Raw genomic sequence first — 16172 nt, 5'->3', positions numbered from 1 at the left:
CTCATCTGTAAAGCAAACAGCATGTACACTAGCCTTTCATAATAGACTCAATGTTATAATTAGGCTTCGATTATCAGAACACAAACATTCCGGCATCTCTCATGTGGCTCAAAGACGTACGGCAGATATAAATGTTAAATAAAAGACTGTGGATGAAAATCTTCTGCGACCCACCTGTGGGTCTTTGGGAATGTGTATCAATCCACCACCGAAAATAGTCCCCAACAACTCTCCTCCTGTTTGAGAAGGACGTTGAACGCGACCAGCTGTCTTTGAAATTGACTGAGCATTCTTAAAACAATGAAACGGTTTTTCGTCGTGTCCTGGTGGACTTGCAGTTATTCTGTATTTATCTTGTGTTTTCTGGATTCATAGTTAGACTTCCAATGTGTTTTTTTCTAAATGCAATGTGTCAAAGGCGTGAAGATCTTTTCTTTATGTGTCTGTTTAAGTTGCAGTGCGTGGAGCTGTCTTGGCTACCGTTTACTACTAGACACAACACACAACGAAACCTATGCATGTAGTAATTTTATTTACAATAGCAAGTAAAAAACAAAAACACCATAAAAATATATCTCGCTTTCACATATATACATTTAAATGTATTTCCATGAACGATGTAGACAAATGTCGAGCAGAGATGTGTTGACTGTATCGTAGTGGCTGAGTTTGACACGAGGCCTCTGAACACAACACAGGAACAAACTTCACTCAGACTCGGTTCTAAAGCTCCACAGAAGCTCGTTACATCAGAGGTCTGGTTTCATCTCGGCAATTCATCAATTCCTATTTGGAATCACTTGCTTTTCCACTTACCCATTCGGTAGATCTCACGAGTATTTGGGCCACAGTTTAAAAAAAAAAAAAGATTTCAAGAACACACTTATAATATTCTGGGGGGGAGGAGTCAGAATGTTGTGAGAATACAGTTGTGATTTCTAGAAAAAGTCATAATATTATGAGAATGAAGTTGTCATTTTATAGATTACTATCCTGAGGCAAATTTGCGATTTTGTGTTATATAAAAATAATAGAAAAAGTGATAAGTGGTAAATTCTAGAAGATTATGAGAGCAAAAAAAAAAAAATAATAAAGAAGTCATAATAGTACTATAAAGTCGTAATTGTGGAGGAAAAAAAAAATATTATTCAAATAAAAGATATTATGAGAAGAAAAGACATAATATTCTTAGAATAAAATGCATAATATTATGAAAATGAAATCGTAATTTTTAGGAAATGTCAATTTACAATAAAATGTCCTAAAAATCAATTTTGTGTTCATAGATGAAACCTAGATTTTCAGCCCAGTCACAGCCCTAACTTAGTTAAAGCTGAGCAAGAGCAAATGAGAATCTCACACCATTAAGGCTTTACTGATGGAATATTGTGACTTCTTTTTTTTTCTTTATTCTTACAACATGACCTTTTATTCTCAAAATATTTAAAACATTTATTCTTGAAATCTCAGATTTTTTTCCTTTGTTTTCTAAAACTGGCCCTAACATTGTGTCATAAGATCCGGCTCGGACCGAGGTTCTGGGGTGCAGCGTTTACTTCAAACCCGTGAATCAACGTCGTTCGTTCTGCAGTCTGGACGGAACCCCCCCTCCCACCGCGGTGACGTCAACACTGTGTGTGAGAGCATGACGAGTAGAGGTACAGTAAGATGAAGCAGTCGATCAGAAGGATGGTGTAGAAACACCTCTGCGTGTGCAAACTCCGACCTCTCTGGAAGCGGGTCAGTAACACGGCCAGCAGCAGAAAGAAGGTGGCGGTGTTCAGGAGGAGGAAGAGTCGTATGTAGGAGGCGGTGCTGGAGAGACCCTCGCTCCCGGCCGTGGCCACCATGTGAACCTCCTTGAATTTACGGCCCTTGACAAAGGCCCCCTTTCTGTTTTTGCGGCCGTCCGCATAATCCATGAAGGCCCCCTCTCCCTCCTCTGGACTGTCCTCGTGCGTACGCTTTGAAGTCCTCTGGCGCAGCTTTTTCTCATTCACCTCAATCTGTGCAAAAATGTCGGGCAGACTCTCTGAAAGCTTCTCCCCGAGGTTCACTTTCTTCCCCCCTTTGCCCTTGCCCTGCTTCTTCGACATGGCGAACATCTTCTCTATCACCTCCTCCGTCTTCTTCTTGTCGGAGAACTGGAGGAGGCGCTCCGCGGTCTTGTGGAAGCTGGCGGTGTTGAGGACCTGTCCTAGGATGTGTCTCTCCATCTGCTGGAAGACGGGCTTGACGTGCTGGAGGTTGTCCTCCATCACGTTGACGTATTCCTCCACCTCGTCGGGCGAGCTGTCCTCCGCGCCCGCCGCCGCCTTCTCGAACACGACCTTCTTGTGGTCCAGCAGCACCATGGCGAACAGGGGCTTGTTGATGAGCTCCCCGGTCAGCAGGTAGATGGTGTACGTGTGGTCCTTGGTGGCCAGGTAAATGTCCACCCTCTGGTCGTCGCCGCGCAGGCTGAAGCTCTGTACGTCCACGCCTGGCCCGAAGAAAATGTAGGCCACCCTGGTGTGAGGGTACCTCAACGGCATTGTGACGTTCACATAGTTGGAGCCATTGTACGGGTACCCTCGGGGGTAATTCCAATAACCTACCACTCCTTTGTTGCTGTAGCCTGTGTCGTCCAGCCAAAACATCTTGTACTTATCCTCGCCGTGTGACACAAACGCTCCGTGAACGCCGTCTATTTTTGTACCCTGGAACGGGAGATCCGTGTTGTGAAAGAAGGCGCTCATGGCCCGGGTCGGGCTGTCTGGATGCAGGTGGATGTGGTCCACGAGGAGCAGGAGCTGCGGGTGAAGAAGGAGCAGGTTTCTCTGGAAGTTCCTGATCTTCAGCTCCGGGTTATAAGCGGACTGTCCCTCGCCACGGATGAAGACCATTCCCTGTCTCTCCATCGCGGCTTCCACTTTGCCCTGGGCGTCGGCCGCCAGCCCCACCTTGTACTTCAGCCACTTGGAATCGCAGGCTTCCGTTACCTGTCCAGCCCACGGCTTAAAGCAGCTTCCTGAGACCGTGGAGCTGAACAACACCGCGTTGTTCAACAAAGTGTACTTGGGTCCGTACAGCGCCTCGGTGATGAACGGGACGCCGTTGGGCGCAAACGTGAACGTGTTCTGATCTGGGTGCTCGTGGCCGGCGTTGAAGTTCCTCCACCCTTTGATCCACTCTTTGTACTTGCTCCTGTGAACGATGTCGAAGATGGCGCGGCCCCCCAGCTTCCCGGACTTGAAGGAGAGAAAGGTGCGGTTGGTGTCTGCGGGTAGAGCGCTGCCGTACGTCACCACGCCCCAGTCCTCAAAGTGGTGGAGTTGGGACGTTCCAAAGTCTGACGGAGGCTTGGCAATCAGTCCCGGGTCATACCTGTAGGGCACCATGAGAGGACGGGTATCAGGATGATAGATTACCAACACGGACATCAATCACAAGCAACCACTGGTGGAAAGTCTTTTCAGTTTAAGGCTTTTCCAGAGGTGATTTAGTGATGACATGCTGCAATTAACATTTTTGGTGAACTAACTTATTTATCAAACTGCCTCTTTTACATGTACTGTGGTTGTACGATTCCCTAAGTTTTCCCACAATGCCTTTTCGCAACCCTAAGAGAAAAGCTGTGAGATCAATAGTACATATAAAGATCAAAAGCACTTATATGTCTGTCTGCTAAAGAATAACACAGAGAATAAGAATAAGCTTGTCTGTATAAAAACAAAACGTAAAAACTACAAATTGAGGTTTTACAGGAAGTGCTGGAATTGTTTTTTTTGGCCATGTCTGTTTTTTACATTTCCTTTGTTGCCCGAAGTAAACAAACAAGATGTAACGTGTTAAATGGAGAACTTTGGATTTGTTTAACATTGAACAGAGCCCGGCTAGCTGCCTCCTTTTGCTTCCATTCTTCAGAGGATAAAGCTTTGGCTTGGCTGGTCCCGTGGGATTTGCTGCTTTTTCTCCGTTTCAAATCGTAAATTGAGCACCATATGGTTTTTGAAAGTGGGCTATGGGAAATTATTATCTGTACTTGTCATTACTTTCTAGATTAAATGACTAATTGAAAATTAATTAATCCCAATATCTCGACCATGGCAAGTCCTTGGAAATAAGAAATGAAGGCCGAAAAAGCGAGCTACTTTACCAATAGAGTAGTTTAATAATGGCTCTAAACATCAAAAGAAAACTGTAGTCATATGTTTCCTATTATGAAACCAAATTCAGCAGCTCACCAGATGAACTCAGTGTGAAGAGTACACCATCGCTGGCCTTTTCCAGCCTGCCCCGGCCCCTCCGTCACCCTGTTTTGATGAATCAGATCTGCCAGCCAGTTTCCACTGCCGTTACGCAACACATAGCGATCCAAGAAGACCAGCTGGCTCTCCGGCCCGTAGAACCAGTTGTAGTTGGAGTCTGCGATGGCCACGGTCCTCTGAAAGCCTGTGGAGACGGTGAAAAACACAGAGAGCAAAACGTCAGGGGGCGGCCTTTCACGGAGGTGTCCCGCAGAAATATTTGACATCGTAAATAATGGGCAAACGTGACCAATAAAATGCTGACGCTTTAACTGATGTTTAAGTTTGTGGTGCCAACGATTCTTTGTAAATTCCAACACGCTGCCACACAGAGCTCAGTGCAAAATGTTTGGCCTAAAGTCATGGATATGTAACAAAAGTGCCCCCCCCCCCCCCCCCCACACACACACAGCATGAACCTCAGTCCCCTCTGCTGTGACCCAGCTCAGTCCCAAACCAAGCGCAAATTGTTCACACAGTTCTGTTACCTGTAATTATGTCGGGTAGATCTTTAACTCTGGGGGTGAGAGGCTTCTTAGTAACCAGATACAGTAACTACAGCATGCAATCACAGTCGATCATTTGTCAACCAAAAACAACCGTGAACAAAAAGCGCAACAGAAACACTCTTGTCAAGTACATTCTCTTTGTACAGACACCTGCAGTGAGACGACAGCAGATATGACACTTCAACTCCTATAAGTGCTGACACATCAACTCACATTGTAACTGCTTTAAAAGGACTGTTCACCCCAAAAACAAAAACAAACGTGTTTTTCGTCGATTGTTTTGGTGTGGGTTGCCGAGTGTTGGAGGCATCGGCCGTAGAGATGTCTGCCTTCTCTCCAACATAACGGAACTACATGGCACTTTCACTGGCATTGCGACATCTTTTAGTTCTTAGACTTCAAGCGACACTTTCCACTGCTTTCACTTCCACTGACTTCTTCGAGCACTTCCACAGAAACTTCCAACTCCTCGTATCACTTACACAGCACGGCAGCGCAGGCGGAGCAACTGACACTTCAGCTCCATTCAGTGCTGAGACTTGGACTGGCACTTCAGCTCCTTTTAGTGCTTAAAGTTAAAGAGACATTGCACTCCACTTCAACTGACACTTTACCTGACAGCGTTGTATTTCGGCACTTCCACTTATCACTCCTTTTATCCCTTACACCTGCCGTTTCGGTTCTTTTTGGTGTCTAAACCTCATCTGTTTCTCATGTTCACTTCACAACCGTAAGCAGCTGACACTTCAACTTCATTCAGGCAATGCACTTCAACTGACACTGACCTTTTTTTGGGGCATTTTTATTGGACAGTTGATAGTGAAGAGGCAGGTAGGACACGGGAGGAGAGAGGGCATCGGCTCTAACCATTCAGCCATCGAGGCTCTCCCTCTGACAGTATTTTAACCCCTTTCAGTAATCCTTAGACTTGAGTCTTGAGCCCCTCTCAGCACATTCATGCTGCTATTGTGGCTCCGGATCCAAGGCTCTCCTGGGCTGATGTAATTAGAGGTGATGCTCAACCACAATACAGAAACTGTTGGCAGGGGGGCTAGCCTGACCTAGGGGCCCCTCCCCCACTGCTGCCCTCCCCCTGACCTTCAGACAGACTGAACTTCCAGGACACCACATATCCCTGCAGGCCTCAGGTCAGCTTTGCATCCAGGAAGGTAATAAGTACACGCATGCATACCCCTGTATTGGCTCAGGAGGAGGAGCCGCTCTCCAATGTGGCAGCCTGCCTGAGGTTATGTTCACGTCGAAACCTTATACGTCCAACTTTTGGGATAAAGCATTCTTGTACGGACTAACTGGATGTATTAGCCAGTCGTAGCTAAATTAACCCTTACTCGTGGATTAATTGGCCTGTTGAAAAAAGTGACAGTTACCCGGCAGGATGGTCCTGTACAGGAAGGCGAAGTGTTTGAGGAGCCAGGGGTGGTCGAAGTGGCTGATGGCGAAGTGGCGCTGCACCAGGAACATGTACTGGAACAGAGAGCGGGTGGTGTACGTCCCGTAGGCCACGCCTTCATACAGGGAGCCGTCCGTCACGTCCTGCAGGAGGACCATGGACTTCTCCATGATGGACAGGACCTGCTTGGTCCACAGGTAGGCCTCCTGGAGGTAACCTGGAGCACAGGAAGTGGAGATGGTTTCACAGATTAAATACAGCGGGAGAACACCCTGGATTATGAATGCTTTTGTTCAGTTTTTCGCCCATATACTGAAATAGTGAATGCATCGCACAGGTGACAAACAGTTTCTGGTTGTGTGACTGTGTTTTTCTACCTTTCTGGTAATCTTTAGCTAACAGATTCATATCCTCAAATCAATTAACTAACCATAGGAATATCTTATCTCGACATCCTATTGGTTCAAAAGTCTAATGCTTGACATCTTCAGCGTCCTCTGATGGTGGATACTTCAAATTTTACACAGTATTTCAATATTTGATATGATTTTTGAAAGTATGGTTTTTGCAATTAAGTTCATTTTATAATAAAATAAAATAAATAAAAACCTGATTAACAAAACCTAATCAAATTTGCCCTGGTCTACAATCTGAGAAGCTGCAGAAAAATATTAAACAACATACATGGACAATAACAGATTTTACTCTTTTTATCCAAAGTGGGAGCGCAGTAATCCTCTTTGCAAGCAGGGGCCATGAAAGTGCTTCTCGAATAGAGTCGCACCTGGACTAAAAACGAGAGATCCTGCATTACAAAGTGATTAGGGTGTGTGTGTGTTAGCTTCAGCTTCTTACTCTGTTACCTAAAGAAACCTTCCACACACACACAACATTTACCTGTGGCTATGGAAAGCGTGACACCACTATGGCACACTACAGCGTGTATACTCTCTCACACGCACACAGACTTTACTATGAGAACAGGCGGCCGCATAAACACTCCGGCCTCAGTTCATTGAGGAATCCACGGGGCCGTCGACGGTGACTGGCCCAGCCAGCCGAGTCCGCCCCCTGGAGCCGTCCCCAACAGTGTTTGGTTTGGGGACTGCCGGCCTACACAGAGCAGGTATTTACCATCAAACAGGAACTCTTGGCACGCACAAAGACCATATTTACACAATATTTACACAAACAGAGCTTCACACAGTCCAGGGCCACCCTCCAGAGCAGCTCGGGCTTTGAGACCCTTCGCTACTTTCTTTCCTCAAAAGCAAAAACATGATATTAAAATAAATCCTTATGACAGCTTTCCAGGAATACTAAACACAATTTGTCAGTGTCTGCGCGAAACAATCTGGTTCAAGTAAACTAAATCATATATTTAGCTGCATTGATTGATTTTTTTTGGCCCTCTTGAAGCCACAGGAGCTATTTGGAAACACAAGATGTTTGCCTTCTGGCTTCTGTTTTTGTCTAACGTTACCTTGGAATTAGCCCTTTAAAAAGCTACACAGAGCTGATGGGAACTACAACACTCGTGTGTGCAAAGTAGACATTTCCTGGGATTAAAAGCCTCTACCACATAGACAATTACGCAATTTAGATTTCCAGCTGCTTGCATAGGCAGCATGTTTGTGAAAAGTGTACTGAAACTCCTGTGTCATCAAAACTAAATCCAAGGAAAGCGAGGACACCGTGTTGACCATAGAATTACAACACAGCGATTACTGGAATACCAAAGACGTCAACGAAAAGGATAAATAAGAAAAAGAGAGTCATCACATTAACCCACGTTAAAAGGAAAAGACTTAGGCCCGACTGTCTCCCATGCTGTTAGCCAGGGCGCTGGGTCTGGACACCCGGATCCCTCCCTCAGCACACATCATGTCCAGAGGAATGTGAAAGGTCAAGGGATTTGTTATTTCCAACAACACTCGTTGACTTTACTCTCTGCTCCTCGTCACACACGGCCGATGATGCAATTGCAGGGATCTTGTATACAACTGACCAGGGAGCTTGTTAATGTGTTATTCTGATCTATTTTATATATTAGGGGGCAGGACAGCCAGTGATGAAGTACAATGTTTTCCAGAGTCCGACAGCTCAATAGCGGGGGAGCGGTGCATTCATGTGTCTATTAAAAGCAGTAATAGAGGAAAGGGAAGGAGAAAGAGAGGTTTTTTGGGGGGGAAGCAAAGTTGAGAGTGTTGCTATCGAGGATGAACGCTGCTCCTCATTGGACGGAGATAAAGGGATCGTTTGGGTGTCAGTTTGATTTGAATGTGGAACATTGCAGCATCTCAAAAAATCAAAAAGTCAGCAATTGTCCTTAACGTTTGTGTCGGAGAACCAATAAAGAAGACAAAGAGTTTGTTCTTCTCTTCTGGCAGGGCTTATTGGAAACTTTCCATTTATTCTCAGGCATTTTAGTCAGAATAATATTTGGACGTTAATGTCATCCCTTGATACAAATGATACCTACGCGATCACGGAATGCAGTCGGGCCTCTGCAGAGTGTTCGACGAGACACGAGGCGAGAGTTATATGACGCAGCTAAAAAGAGAAATCACTGCAAATACATCAGAGTTGCAAGTCTCACCATGCCAGTAAACTTTTAAGAAGCTATGTTCTCACCTCTGCTAAGGTGTGACAATCTCATCTCCACACGAGGTCTACTGTAAAGCACACTTTAAGCAAAATAAAACCATGAGTCATGAACATAAACAGAGCACAAGCCCTTCCCCGGGTGACAAAGACAGGCTGGAAACTCACTTTTTCCTCGGCTCGATGCAAAATGTAACGAAGCAAACAGAGGTCCGTGTTCACTGAGCTTTGCGCCTGTTGTTGCCCTCTACAACATTTCTTTTAAAAGCCTCAAATAAAACCACCGTGACCACAGCGGTTCTCTGTAAGCCAGCTGCCATTTAGTTCACGTCAGGGCCGGATCTTTAGTGGCAGAAATCAAAATCCCTGGAGGCAAAGCACTGCGGGCCTTTAACCTCCCGATGGCCTTTTCTCTGCTTGCCTCCTACTCAAAAATATTTAGCGCAAGGATATTGAGGCAATGAGAAACATTCGGCGGTGAATAATGGTGTCAGGTTTCACAAAGGAAGTGCTGCAGAGTCATGTGGAGAACCTCACCTGGAGAACAATTTCAAAAGATTAAGTGCAGCTATGGCAGCTAAACCTCAAGGCTGACTGCACTGAAATTCCAGTCAGTTTCTCTCCGAAGCAGACGGAGAGTTGCAAGTCTCATCATGAAAATGACAAGACATGACCTATATACCACGCAAATGTATATATACAGTCTGAAGACCAGGTGGTGCGCTTCCACTGAGTATGAAAGCATTGAAATAGCGTACTATTCACACTACAATGCTACAAAAGCAGCGTGATGAGGCACAGAGCGTCTCGCGTTTGATGTGGAAAAAAATGTCTTTAGGGTGAAAATGCGTGCACTCGTCACTGTCACTTTATTTTTTTACCCAGCTGTCCAATCACACTTGAGGAGGGGCTGGACAAATAACACAAAGACCAAGAGCTACATCTTATATGTAGGCTACAAGCAGGGTTGTGGTACTTTTCTCTGACTCTGGATTTTATTTCAAGACCACAACTGCGAGGATCTCACTGAACTGCCTGTGCATAAGACTCTAATTTAGTTGTTAACATTACTTTACCAGAGAAAAGGGGGAATTCCTTCCCCCCTTACAGCCCTTATGAAAGCCGTTACATAAGAAAACTGAGCTCTATCTGCTGATGAGCTTTATAAAAAGCTGGTGCGGTACGTGGACTTTAAGTTAAGGGGTTATCTATTGACACATCTACAAAACTGAAGCAAAACATTTAAACAAACGTGGTTAAACTGACAATGATTTCCATAGAATTTGGTCAAACTTACCCTGAAATGATTAGTTCATTGATCAGTTGATCAACAAAAAATGATATACAATGACTCATTTTTTGTAATCTTTCAAGTTCCAGCTTCTCAAACAACATTTGGGCAGGTTAATCAATGATGGACTGATGATCAGTTACAGCCCTACTAACCTTAAATGACTCTATAAACAAGCCACAGTGAGCTGAGAAGTATTGGCAACTCTCTTCACGGGAGACGAGCTAAACCGGTCCGAAATAAGTTGCTGAAGGAGTCGGCTAAAGGATTTGTAAAATCTGCAGAGAAAGTATCTTGGAGGTACAGTAGATGTGAATGAATGAAGCTATATATATATTTATGTGAGCTAATAATCAAAACCAATATCTAGATGCTTCTGAGACATCCGTCCGTGCGTTTGTCTGTCCGACGGACGATTCGAAAACGTAACGCCTCTGGCAATGGCTGTCACTGAGGCATAAAAATTACATTTTTTTACTGTAATCCCTCCACAACTGCATCCTTAGTAGGGTCTAAATCCTCTGAATCAGCCTTAAGACCACGAGACTAAACCTCCACCGTAAAAAACAGACTAATGGAATTCCTTTAGTTGAGCTGAAGGTTCTTAATGCTGAGCAAGGCAGGTTTCTGACCCTTAAAGCTCCCACACAGAGCTGGAATGAGCTCCCTTGCTGAGTGAAGGAGTTACACGTTAATTGATCAAATATATAAAGGGAACTAAAATATCAGTAAACGCTGGGAATCCTCCTTAAGGGAATATGAATATCTTAGCCACTGGTTGTAAAGGTTTCTTGCTCTAAACACACAACACATAATGACCAACACGCTCATCTTTAGGCCCCGCCTCTACGAGGGCGAAAACCATAGACATAGTTAAAGTGACGTCATCAATTAGACTGTTGACTGCTGTTTTGAAGCCTCGAGTTTGGTGTTTTGGCAGTCGCCATCTTGTTTTTTTGGAAACCGAAGTGACACGAGAGGGTGGAGCTAAGTACAACCTCACGCTGAATAAGACAACTGTCAATCATAAGGTCGCCAAGCCCCGAAGCATATCCTGCTTAATCGTCTATTTGACTCTAAATGGACCATAATTTACTAAATGAACATCATGCTGTATTGAAGAAGACTTGAAACTACAGATTGAGACCATAAACTCATGTTTACAATGTTTACTGAGGTAATAAATCAGACTTCTATACAATCAAACACATAAGACATTTCAAAGGCATGACTCCCTATCCACTAACCTTGGGTCATGTAAACCAGGCTTCCCGTGAGCAGCGCCACGCAGTTGGTGGGCTGGTGGTTGTGCAGGTACTGGAACCCCCAGCCCCGGACGTAGGACTTCTCGTACATCAGGCGCGACGCGTTGCCGATCACCTGGAGGAACCGCTCCTGTTGGCCCTTGTTCAAGTACTCGTACAGGAAGTCGTAAGCGGTGGCGAACCCGACCAAAGAGTGCGCCAGAGGAACTTCATCCCAGGGGGCGTCTTTAACCAACCTGCGATAGAAAAACAACGAACACAAGGCTCAAGGCAAGGCATCAAACATAATGTGGAGCACATGGAAAATAAACATTCTACGGTAATCAGGCGGCAAATTTTCACTCTTTAAAATGAAGCCCCTGGGAAAATGTTCGTTATGAACAAGAAGCCCTTTCTTTCTTTGCAAAGCCTTTTTAATTATCCTTACCACAGCTGTAAAGCATCAATTCACTTTGAAAGCAAAAATAAAAAAGATGCTAAATAGCAGTTTGCACCACAAATGCTGCACCATTGCTTCCCAATAAACAGACATTAAAAGTGTAGTGTGCGCAAATTCTCCCCTGGTTTACGGGCGCTAGGATCTAAGAACGCTGACTCCTGTGGGTTTTTCAGGGTGCTAAGTGTCGGCGTTGTAAAAGAGTGAAAGGTGTTGTGTTTGTAATCATTCTGCTCACTTTGGTTAAAAAGAAAGGAACCTCAGATGTGGGACTCAATGAATCAGGCTCGAAATCTAAGGCCGTGTTCAGAGCTGCCATTGACATGTGTCCTGGGTGATGTGATCACAAGTGGACATATTTCAAGTACAGCTGTGAATGCGCCCAAAGACACATCGAGGACGCATTAAGAGCTTCTCGCTCAGACCACAATCTGATGTAATCTGCTCCGCACATGGCCACATTCTTTTAGCAGTGTGTACGTGAATGTGTCCACAAATCGCAGACTCAACAGACGTCCTCTGCGTACGAACTCACTCACGCAACTAATGCCACCATTGGCCTACTAACGTGAGAGCTTGTTTTTTGGGTGAGAGCATAATAATTAGAGTGCATGAATTATAATTGTTCTTGTTGAAGTTTTTGAACCGCAAAGATGATGTACTTCTAAACGTGTGTTGGAAACAAAGCACGAAATGGCAAAGAAAGTGGAGACTGGTTCATCCATTTGATGTTGGCAATGCATTGCTTCCGCATGTTAAGTGGCAGCTGAGGTTTATTTGAAAACCACTTCCTGTCTGCTCATGTAAATGAACACCAAATGGGTCGCTTCTTTACGCTGCAATTTGCCCGTACGGCAAGAAAAAAAAAACGATGGATGCCAAGTCACAGGTGGACTGTATATTGAATCATGCCAAAGCACACAAAATCACACTTCCGTATGTTTGCACAGACTGCGTAGAAAGAAGAAAAAAGAAGAAGAAGCAGGCACCAGTATGCCACAAAGTAGAAGCTCCCCGTCCTAACATGGTTCACGGAGTCGTCGGAGACATAATTGAAGGCCGTGAATACCACAGCCGACTGGTTCCTGGAGCCGCTCTGCACAAGCCCTCAGAGGTTCAGTGACCATAGTGAAAGTGCGGCCAAGGAGAAAACTCACAGTGTGTTCTTAAGTTGTGAAAACACATGCTCGGTGGCTTCTCCTTTCTGCACTGTGGCACACGCGCTGATATTGTGAAAAATGTCACGCAAATTACAATAATACCACACCAGCTTAAACCCCCCACCCCCCTGCCTTGAAATGAGTTGCGGGAAAATACCCTTTCACATGCTGAATGACTGGAGGCAGCCATGCACCACAATGAGAATGATTAATCTATGGAAACTTTGAAAAGGAACAAAAAATTCAAGGCAGAGGAATTGTTGGAATATAGTAGAGTATATCAACAGTGTGTTAAATGTAGTATGATATGTCGTACAACATGTACTGTCTGTAACTACTGATTTATGATGACTATAATGTACTATAACTCAAATGTAGCATAACGGTAGCACAGCGCTAGCAAAGTACAGTCCAAATGACTGGAAGTGTTCAGGTCCAGGATACTTTGGGAGCTGACTTGTGTGGACTCGGGGTAGCTAAGTTTTCCCAGAATGCACTTTGCGTCTATCAGCTGCGATGGCCGAGGACTTGAGCAAGGCTCTTTGCCGTTTTCATTTTTTTCCCCCAACTACTGTTATTATGTGGCTAAATTAAGAAAATAATGTTGAATGTTTGGTCGAATCATTCAACTAATTTCTGTTTAAAAAATTTGGCAAGCGGCCCCACTTCTGGGATGATTGGCCAGTCAACGCACACTGCAATCAAAAATAATAAATAAATATAAATGAAAAATGAACAGAGGCAGTGCCATGTATCGTAAATACAGAGAGAGGTAACTGATATCTACAGCATAAGACTATTTTTGTGAACGGATGATTTTGGTTTGTAAATAACTACACAGGATTTCTGCACGTATTTGATCAAAGATGGTTTATGTTAACAAGTCAGCGTAGCAAGCTAGTTAGCACTAATTCAGTGAGATGATGTGAATAAATGTGAGTGAACAGCAGACGGTTGCCATGGGCCCCGACACTGGATGTAACCACCTTCTCTCCAAGCGTCACTTTTCTGAGTCCTTCATTCCTTTTGTCTTTGAAATAAAAGCCGTGGAGAGCTGCGGAGCGGTGAATGGCTGTAATCCACTTCTCGGGCCACTTTGCACTTGCAAGGCAGAACTAATGTTCATTGAACCTAATCAAATTGTTAGGGAAATAAGGAAGCGCCGTGGTCGGCCGATGACTGCGCGCCGCTCAGCCGTGGCTGACTCTGAAAAGCCCGAGGATTGTTCAAACGTGGCTGAATGGATGGATTCAGCTGACTTGTTGGTTGTACTTCTCACGGTGTGGAGTATGGCAAGGACGCAAGGATTGCAAGGCAATCTATTCGAACAGGATTTAGGAGATCTGTCCTTTGACAATGAGCTGAAAGCCCAGAGTTTATTGTCTGGCAATTGGTTGGTGGTGAAATGATCACCACTGGTTTACCGATTATCTTAAAAATCAGTCATTCAAAGGTGAACAAAGCTCAAAGTTCAAAATCAAACATTCTTTGCTCTACTCTTTGCTTCTTTCTTTTAAAATACTGGATGATGTCAGCTCATTTAATCTCACCATGGCAAATGCTCCCCTACCAATAAATCCAACAACCCAGTAGACAGAAAAAACAAATGTTGGCATTGTATGTTTCTGCAAACCACAGGACACGTTGAATGTTGACATTTCTAAACAAAATAGATGATGGTTTGTGTTAAAAGAATAAGGTAACAACCGGAACCACCGTGAATAAATTAGGACCGCCCTTAGCAGACTGTCTTACGTAACGTTAAGTAACGAGTGTAACAATGTCGCGTATCAAGCGTAAGGTCAATGTTTACGTTTGGTTTCACACAACAGTGGTCTCCTGGGTGAAAGTCCTGTGTTTGTTTTTGTTTGTTTTACCCATCCACACCAGCCACCTGGCCTTGATAGGCTCTCTCACTAGTTACACTGCTTATTATACCCAGGGGTGATTATACCATGTCACCTGTACCCTGAGCTTCAATCTCAGCCCAGGTCCCTGCAGTCAGGCTATTCAGCTCACATCTGAACATTTAATTTCCTTTCATGTTCGGTAAACAGCTGCTAAACATATTTCCTGGAGCGCAGACTTATCTTTACCAGAACTCTGGCCCGCAGAGGAAAACGAGAAACACTCCTTAGATCGGCGCTGACCAGAAACCCTCTGAGCTGACTCAGCATTAATACCCCGGCCGATACACACACACATGAGGGTGGAAACAGATATCAGGTACCATCCGTAAGCTCTGAACAGACACTTATTTGTCTCTGTAAAAAGAAAAAGCGGCCGATGCTAAGAAGAGGGTGGTTCAAATTTCCTCATGCGGAATACTCAGCAATAAACACACTAAGTAAATAAAATAATGAAAAGACAGAAAAATCTACCAACTAGGCTGAGCCGCCATCCTCTCCATGTAGTCCTTGGCCAGGTCGAGGGCCCCCGCCCTGTGCGGGTACAGCACGCAGAACATGGACAGTACGCCCAGGTTGTTTCCGTACACCTCGTTCCAGCGGGCGCTGAACTCTGCGGGGCTCCAGGGGGGCAGGTACATCTCCGGGTGCTCCAGCATGGTCTCGCCCGCGTCGCGGATCCTCCTCGACATGTCCCGGTGAGTCCCCGCGGCCGCGTACTGCAGCTCCTCCACGTCCCCCCGGTTGAAGTACAGCATGGGGTGACCGTTGTAGTTGCCCCCCATGAAGGGGATTCCTCCGCTGGGGTCCACTTCCGCCGCCACCGGGGCGAGCAGGGGCCACAGCAGACTTAGGAAGAAGACTGTGGGGGCCCCGCGGGTGTGGGTTCTCATCGTCTCATCAGGCGGGGGGACTGTGGCCGAAGGAGCTCAGCTGAGAGGGAACAGTGGGGGGAAGAGAAGGATTAGAGAAAGCCGGCCCATATTCTGCGCAGCCTTTTTCTTACAAAAACCCTCGCATTCCTTGAATAATTAGACACAGCTGTATTCCTGATGATGCAGGCTTTCCATAGTAATGTAGACTGAACTAAAAACACTACTGTCCGATCACGTGGGAGTCATTGGCGTCAAAGATTAGACAAATAGTTTCCAAATTCTTAATCCTCTATAGTTCCCAAAAAATTAAATGATACCCGTCTGCTATAAAAACAGCGAAATCCGGATATTGTGTTACACCTCTGCACACTTTGTTAACCTCATATTCACTTCCCAAGATGCATTTCTGAGTTGGTCAGACAGGT

General features: G+C 45.0%; 1 protein-coding gene across 3 annotated transcripts; it reads right to left on the bottom strand.

Annotated features, from left to right (window-relative positions):
• Positions 1-515: 515 nt before the first annotated feature.
• On the bottom strand, positions 516-15765 carry dse (dermatan sulfate epimerase). 3 transcript variants are annotated; one of them, XM_076084667.1, is made up of 5 exons: positions 15347-15765; positions 11352-11605; positions 6187-6426; positions 4227-4434; positions 516-3366 (listed from the first exon to the last, which is right to left on the bottom strand). In XM_076084667.1, the coding sequence occupies exons 1-5, from the start codon at positions 15763-15765 to the stop codon at positions 1626-1628; spliced, it is 2862 nt and encodes a 953-aa protein (XP_075940782.1). In that variant the 3' UTR covers positions 516-1625. The 3 variants fall into 3 exon arrangements, with proteins under 3 accessions (XP_075940782.1, XP_075940784.1, XP_075940783.1); XM_076084669.1 differs by lacking the exon at positions 15347-15765 and adding an exon at positions 7447-7463 and having other exon boundaries at positions 6187-6412; positions 11352-11475; XM_076084668.1 differs by lacking the exon at positions 15347-15765 and adding an exon at positions 7065-7072 and having other exon boundaries at positions 6187-6415; positions 11352-11475.
• Between the last annotated feature and the right edge of the window lie 407 nt (positions 15766-16172).

The sequence above is a fragment of the Anarhichas minor genome, unplaced genomic scaffold (genome assembly GCF_050575085.1).
Source record: "Anarhichas minor isolate MPS153535 unplaced genomic scaffold, ASM5057508v1 ptg000136l, whole genome shotgun sequence".
Classification (NCBI taxonomy): domain Eukaryota; kingdom Metazoa; phylum Chordata; class Actinopteri; order Perciformes; family Anarhichadidae; genus Anarhichas; species Anarhichas minor.
Note: the sequence above shows the minus strand (reverse complement) of the source record. Positions and strands in the feature narration are given on the sequence as shown.

Excerpts from the sequence above, each read along its gene's own strand:
- dse (XM_076084667.1), bottom strand. The coding sequence starts at position 15,765 with ATGAGAACCCACACCCGCGGGGCCCCCACAGTCTTCTTCCTAAGTCTG. Across the intron at positions 11,606-15,346 it reads ATGGCGGCTCAGCCTAGTTG|GTTGGTTAAAGACGCCCCCT; the intron begins GTAGATTTTTCT and ends TTTCTATCGCAG. Across the intron at positions 6,427-11,351 it reads CCTGGTTTACATGACCCAAG|GTTACCTCCAGGAGGCCTAC; the intron begins GTTAGTGGATAG and ends CCTGTGCTCCAG.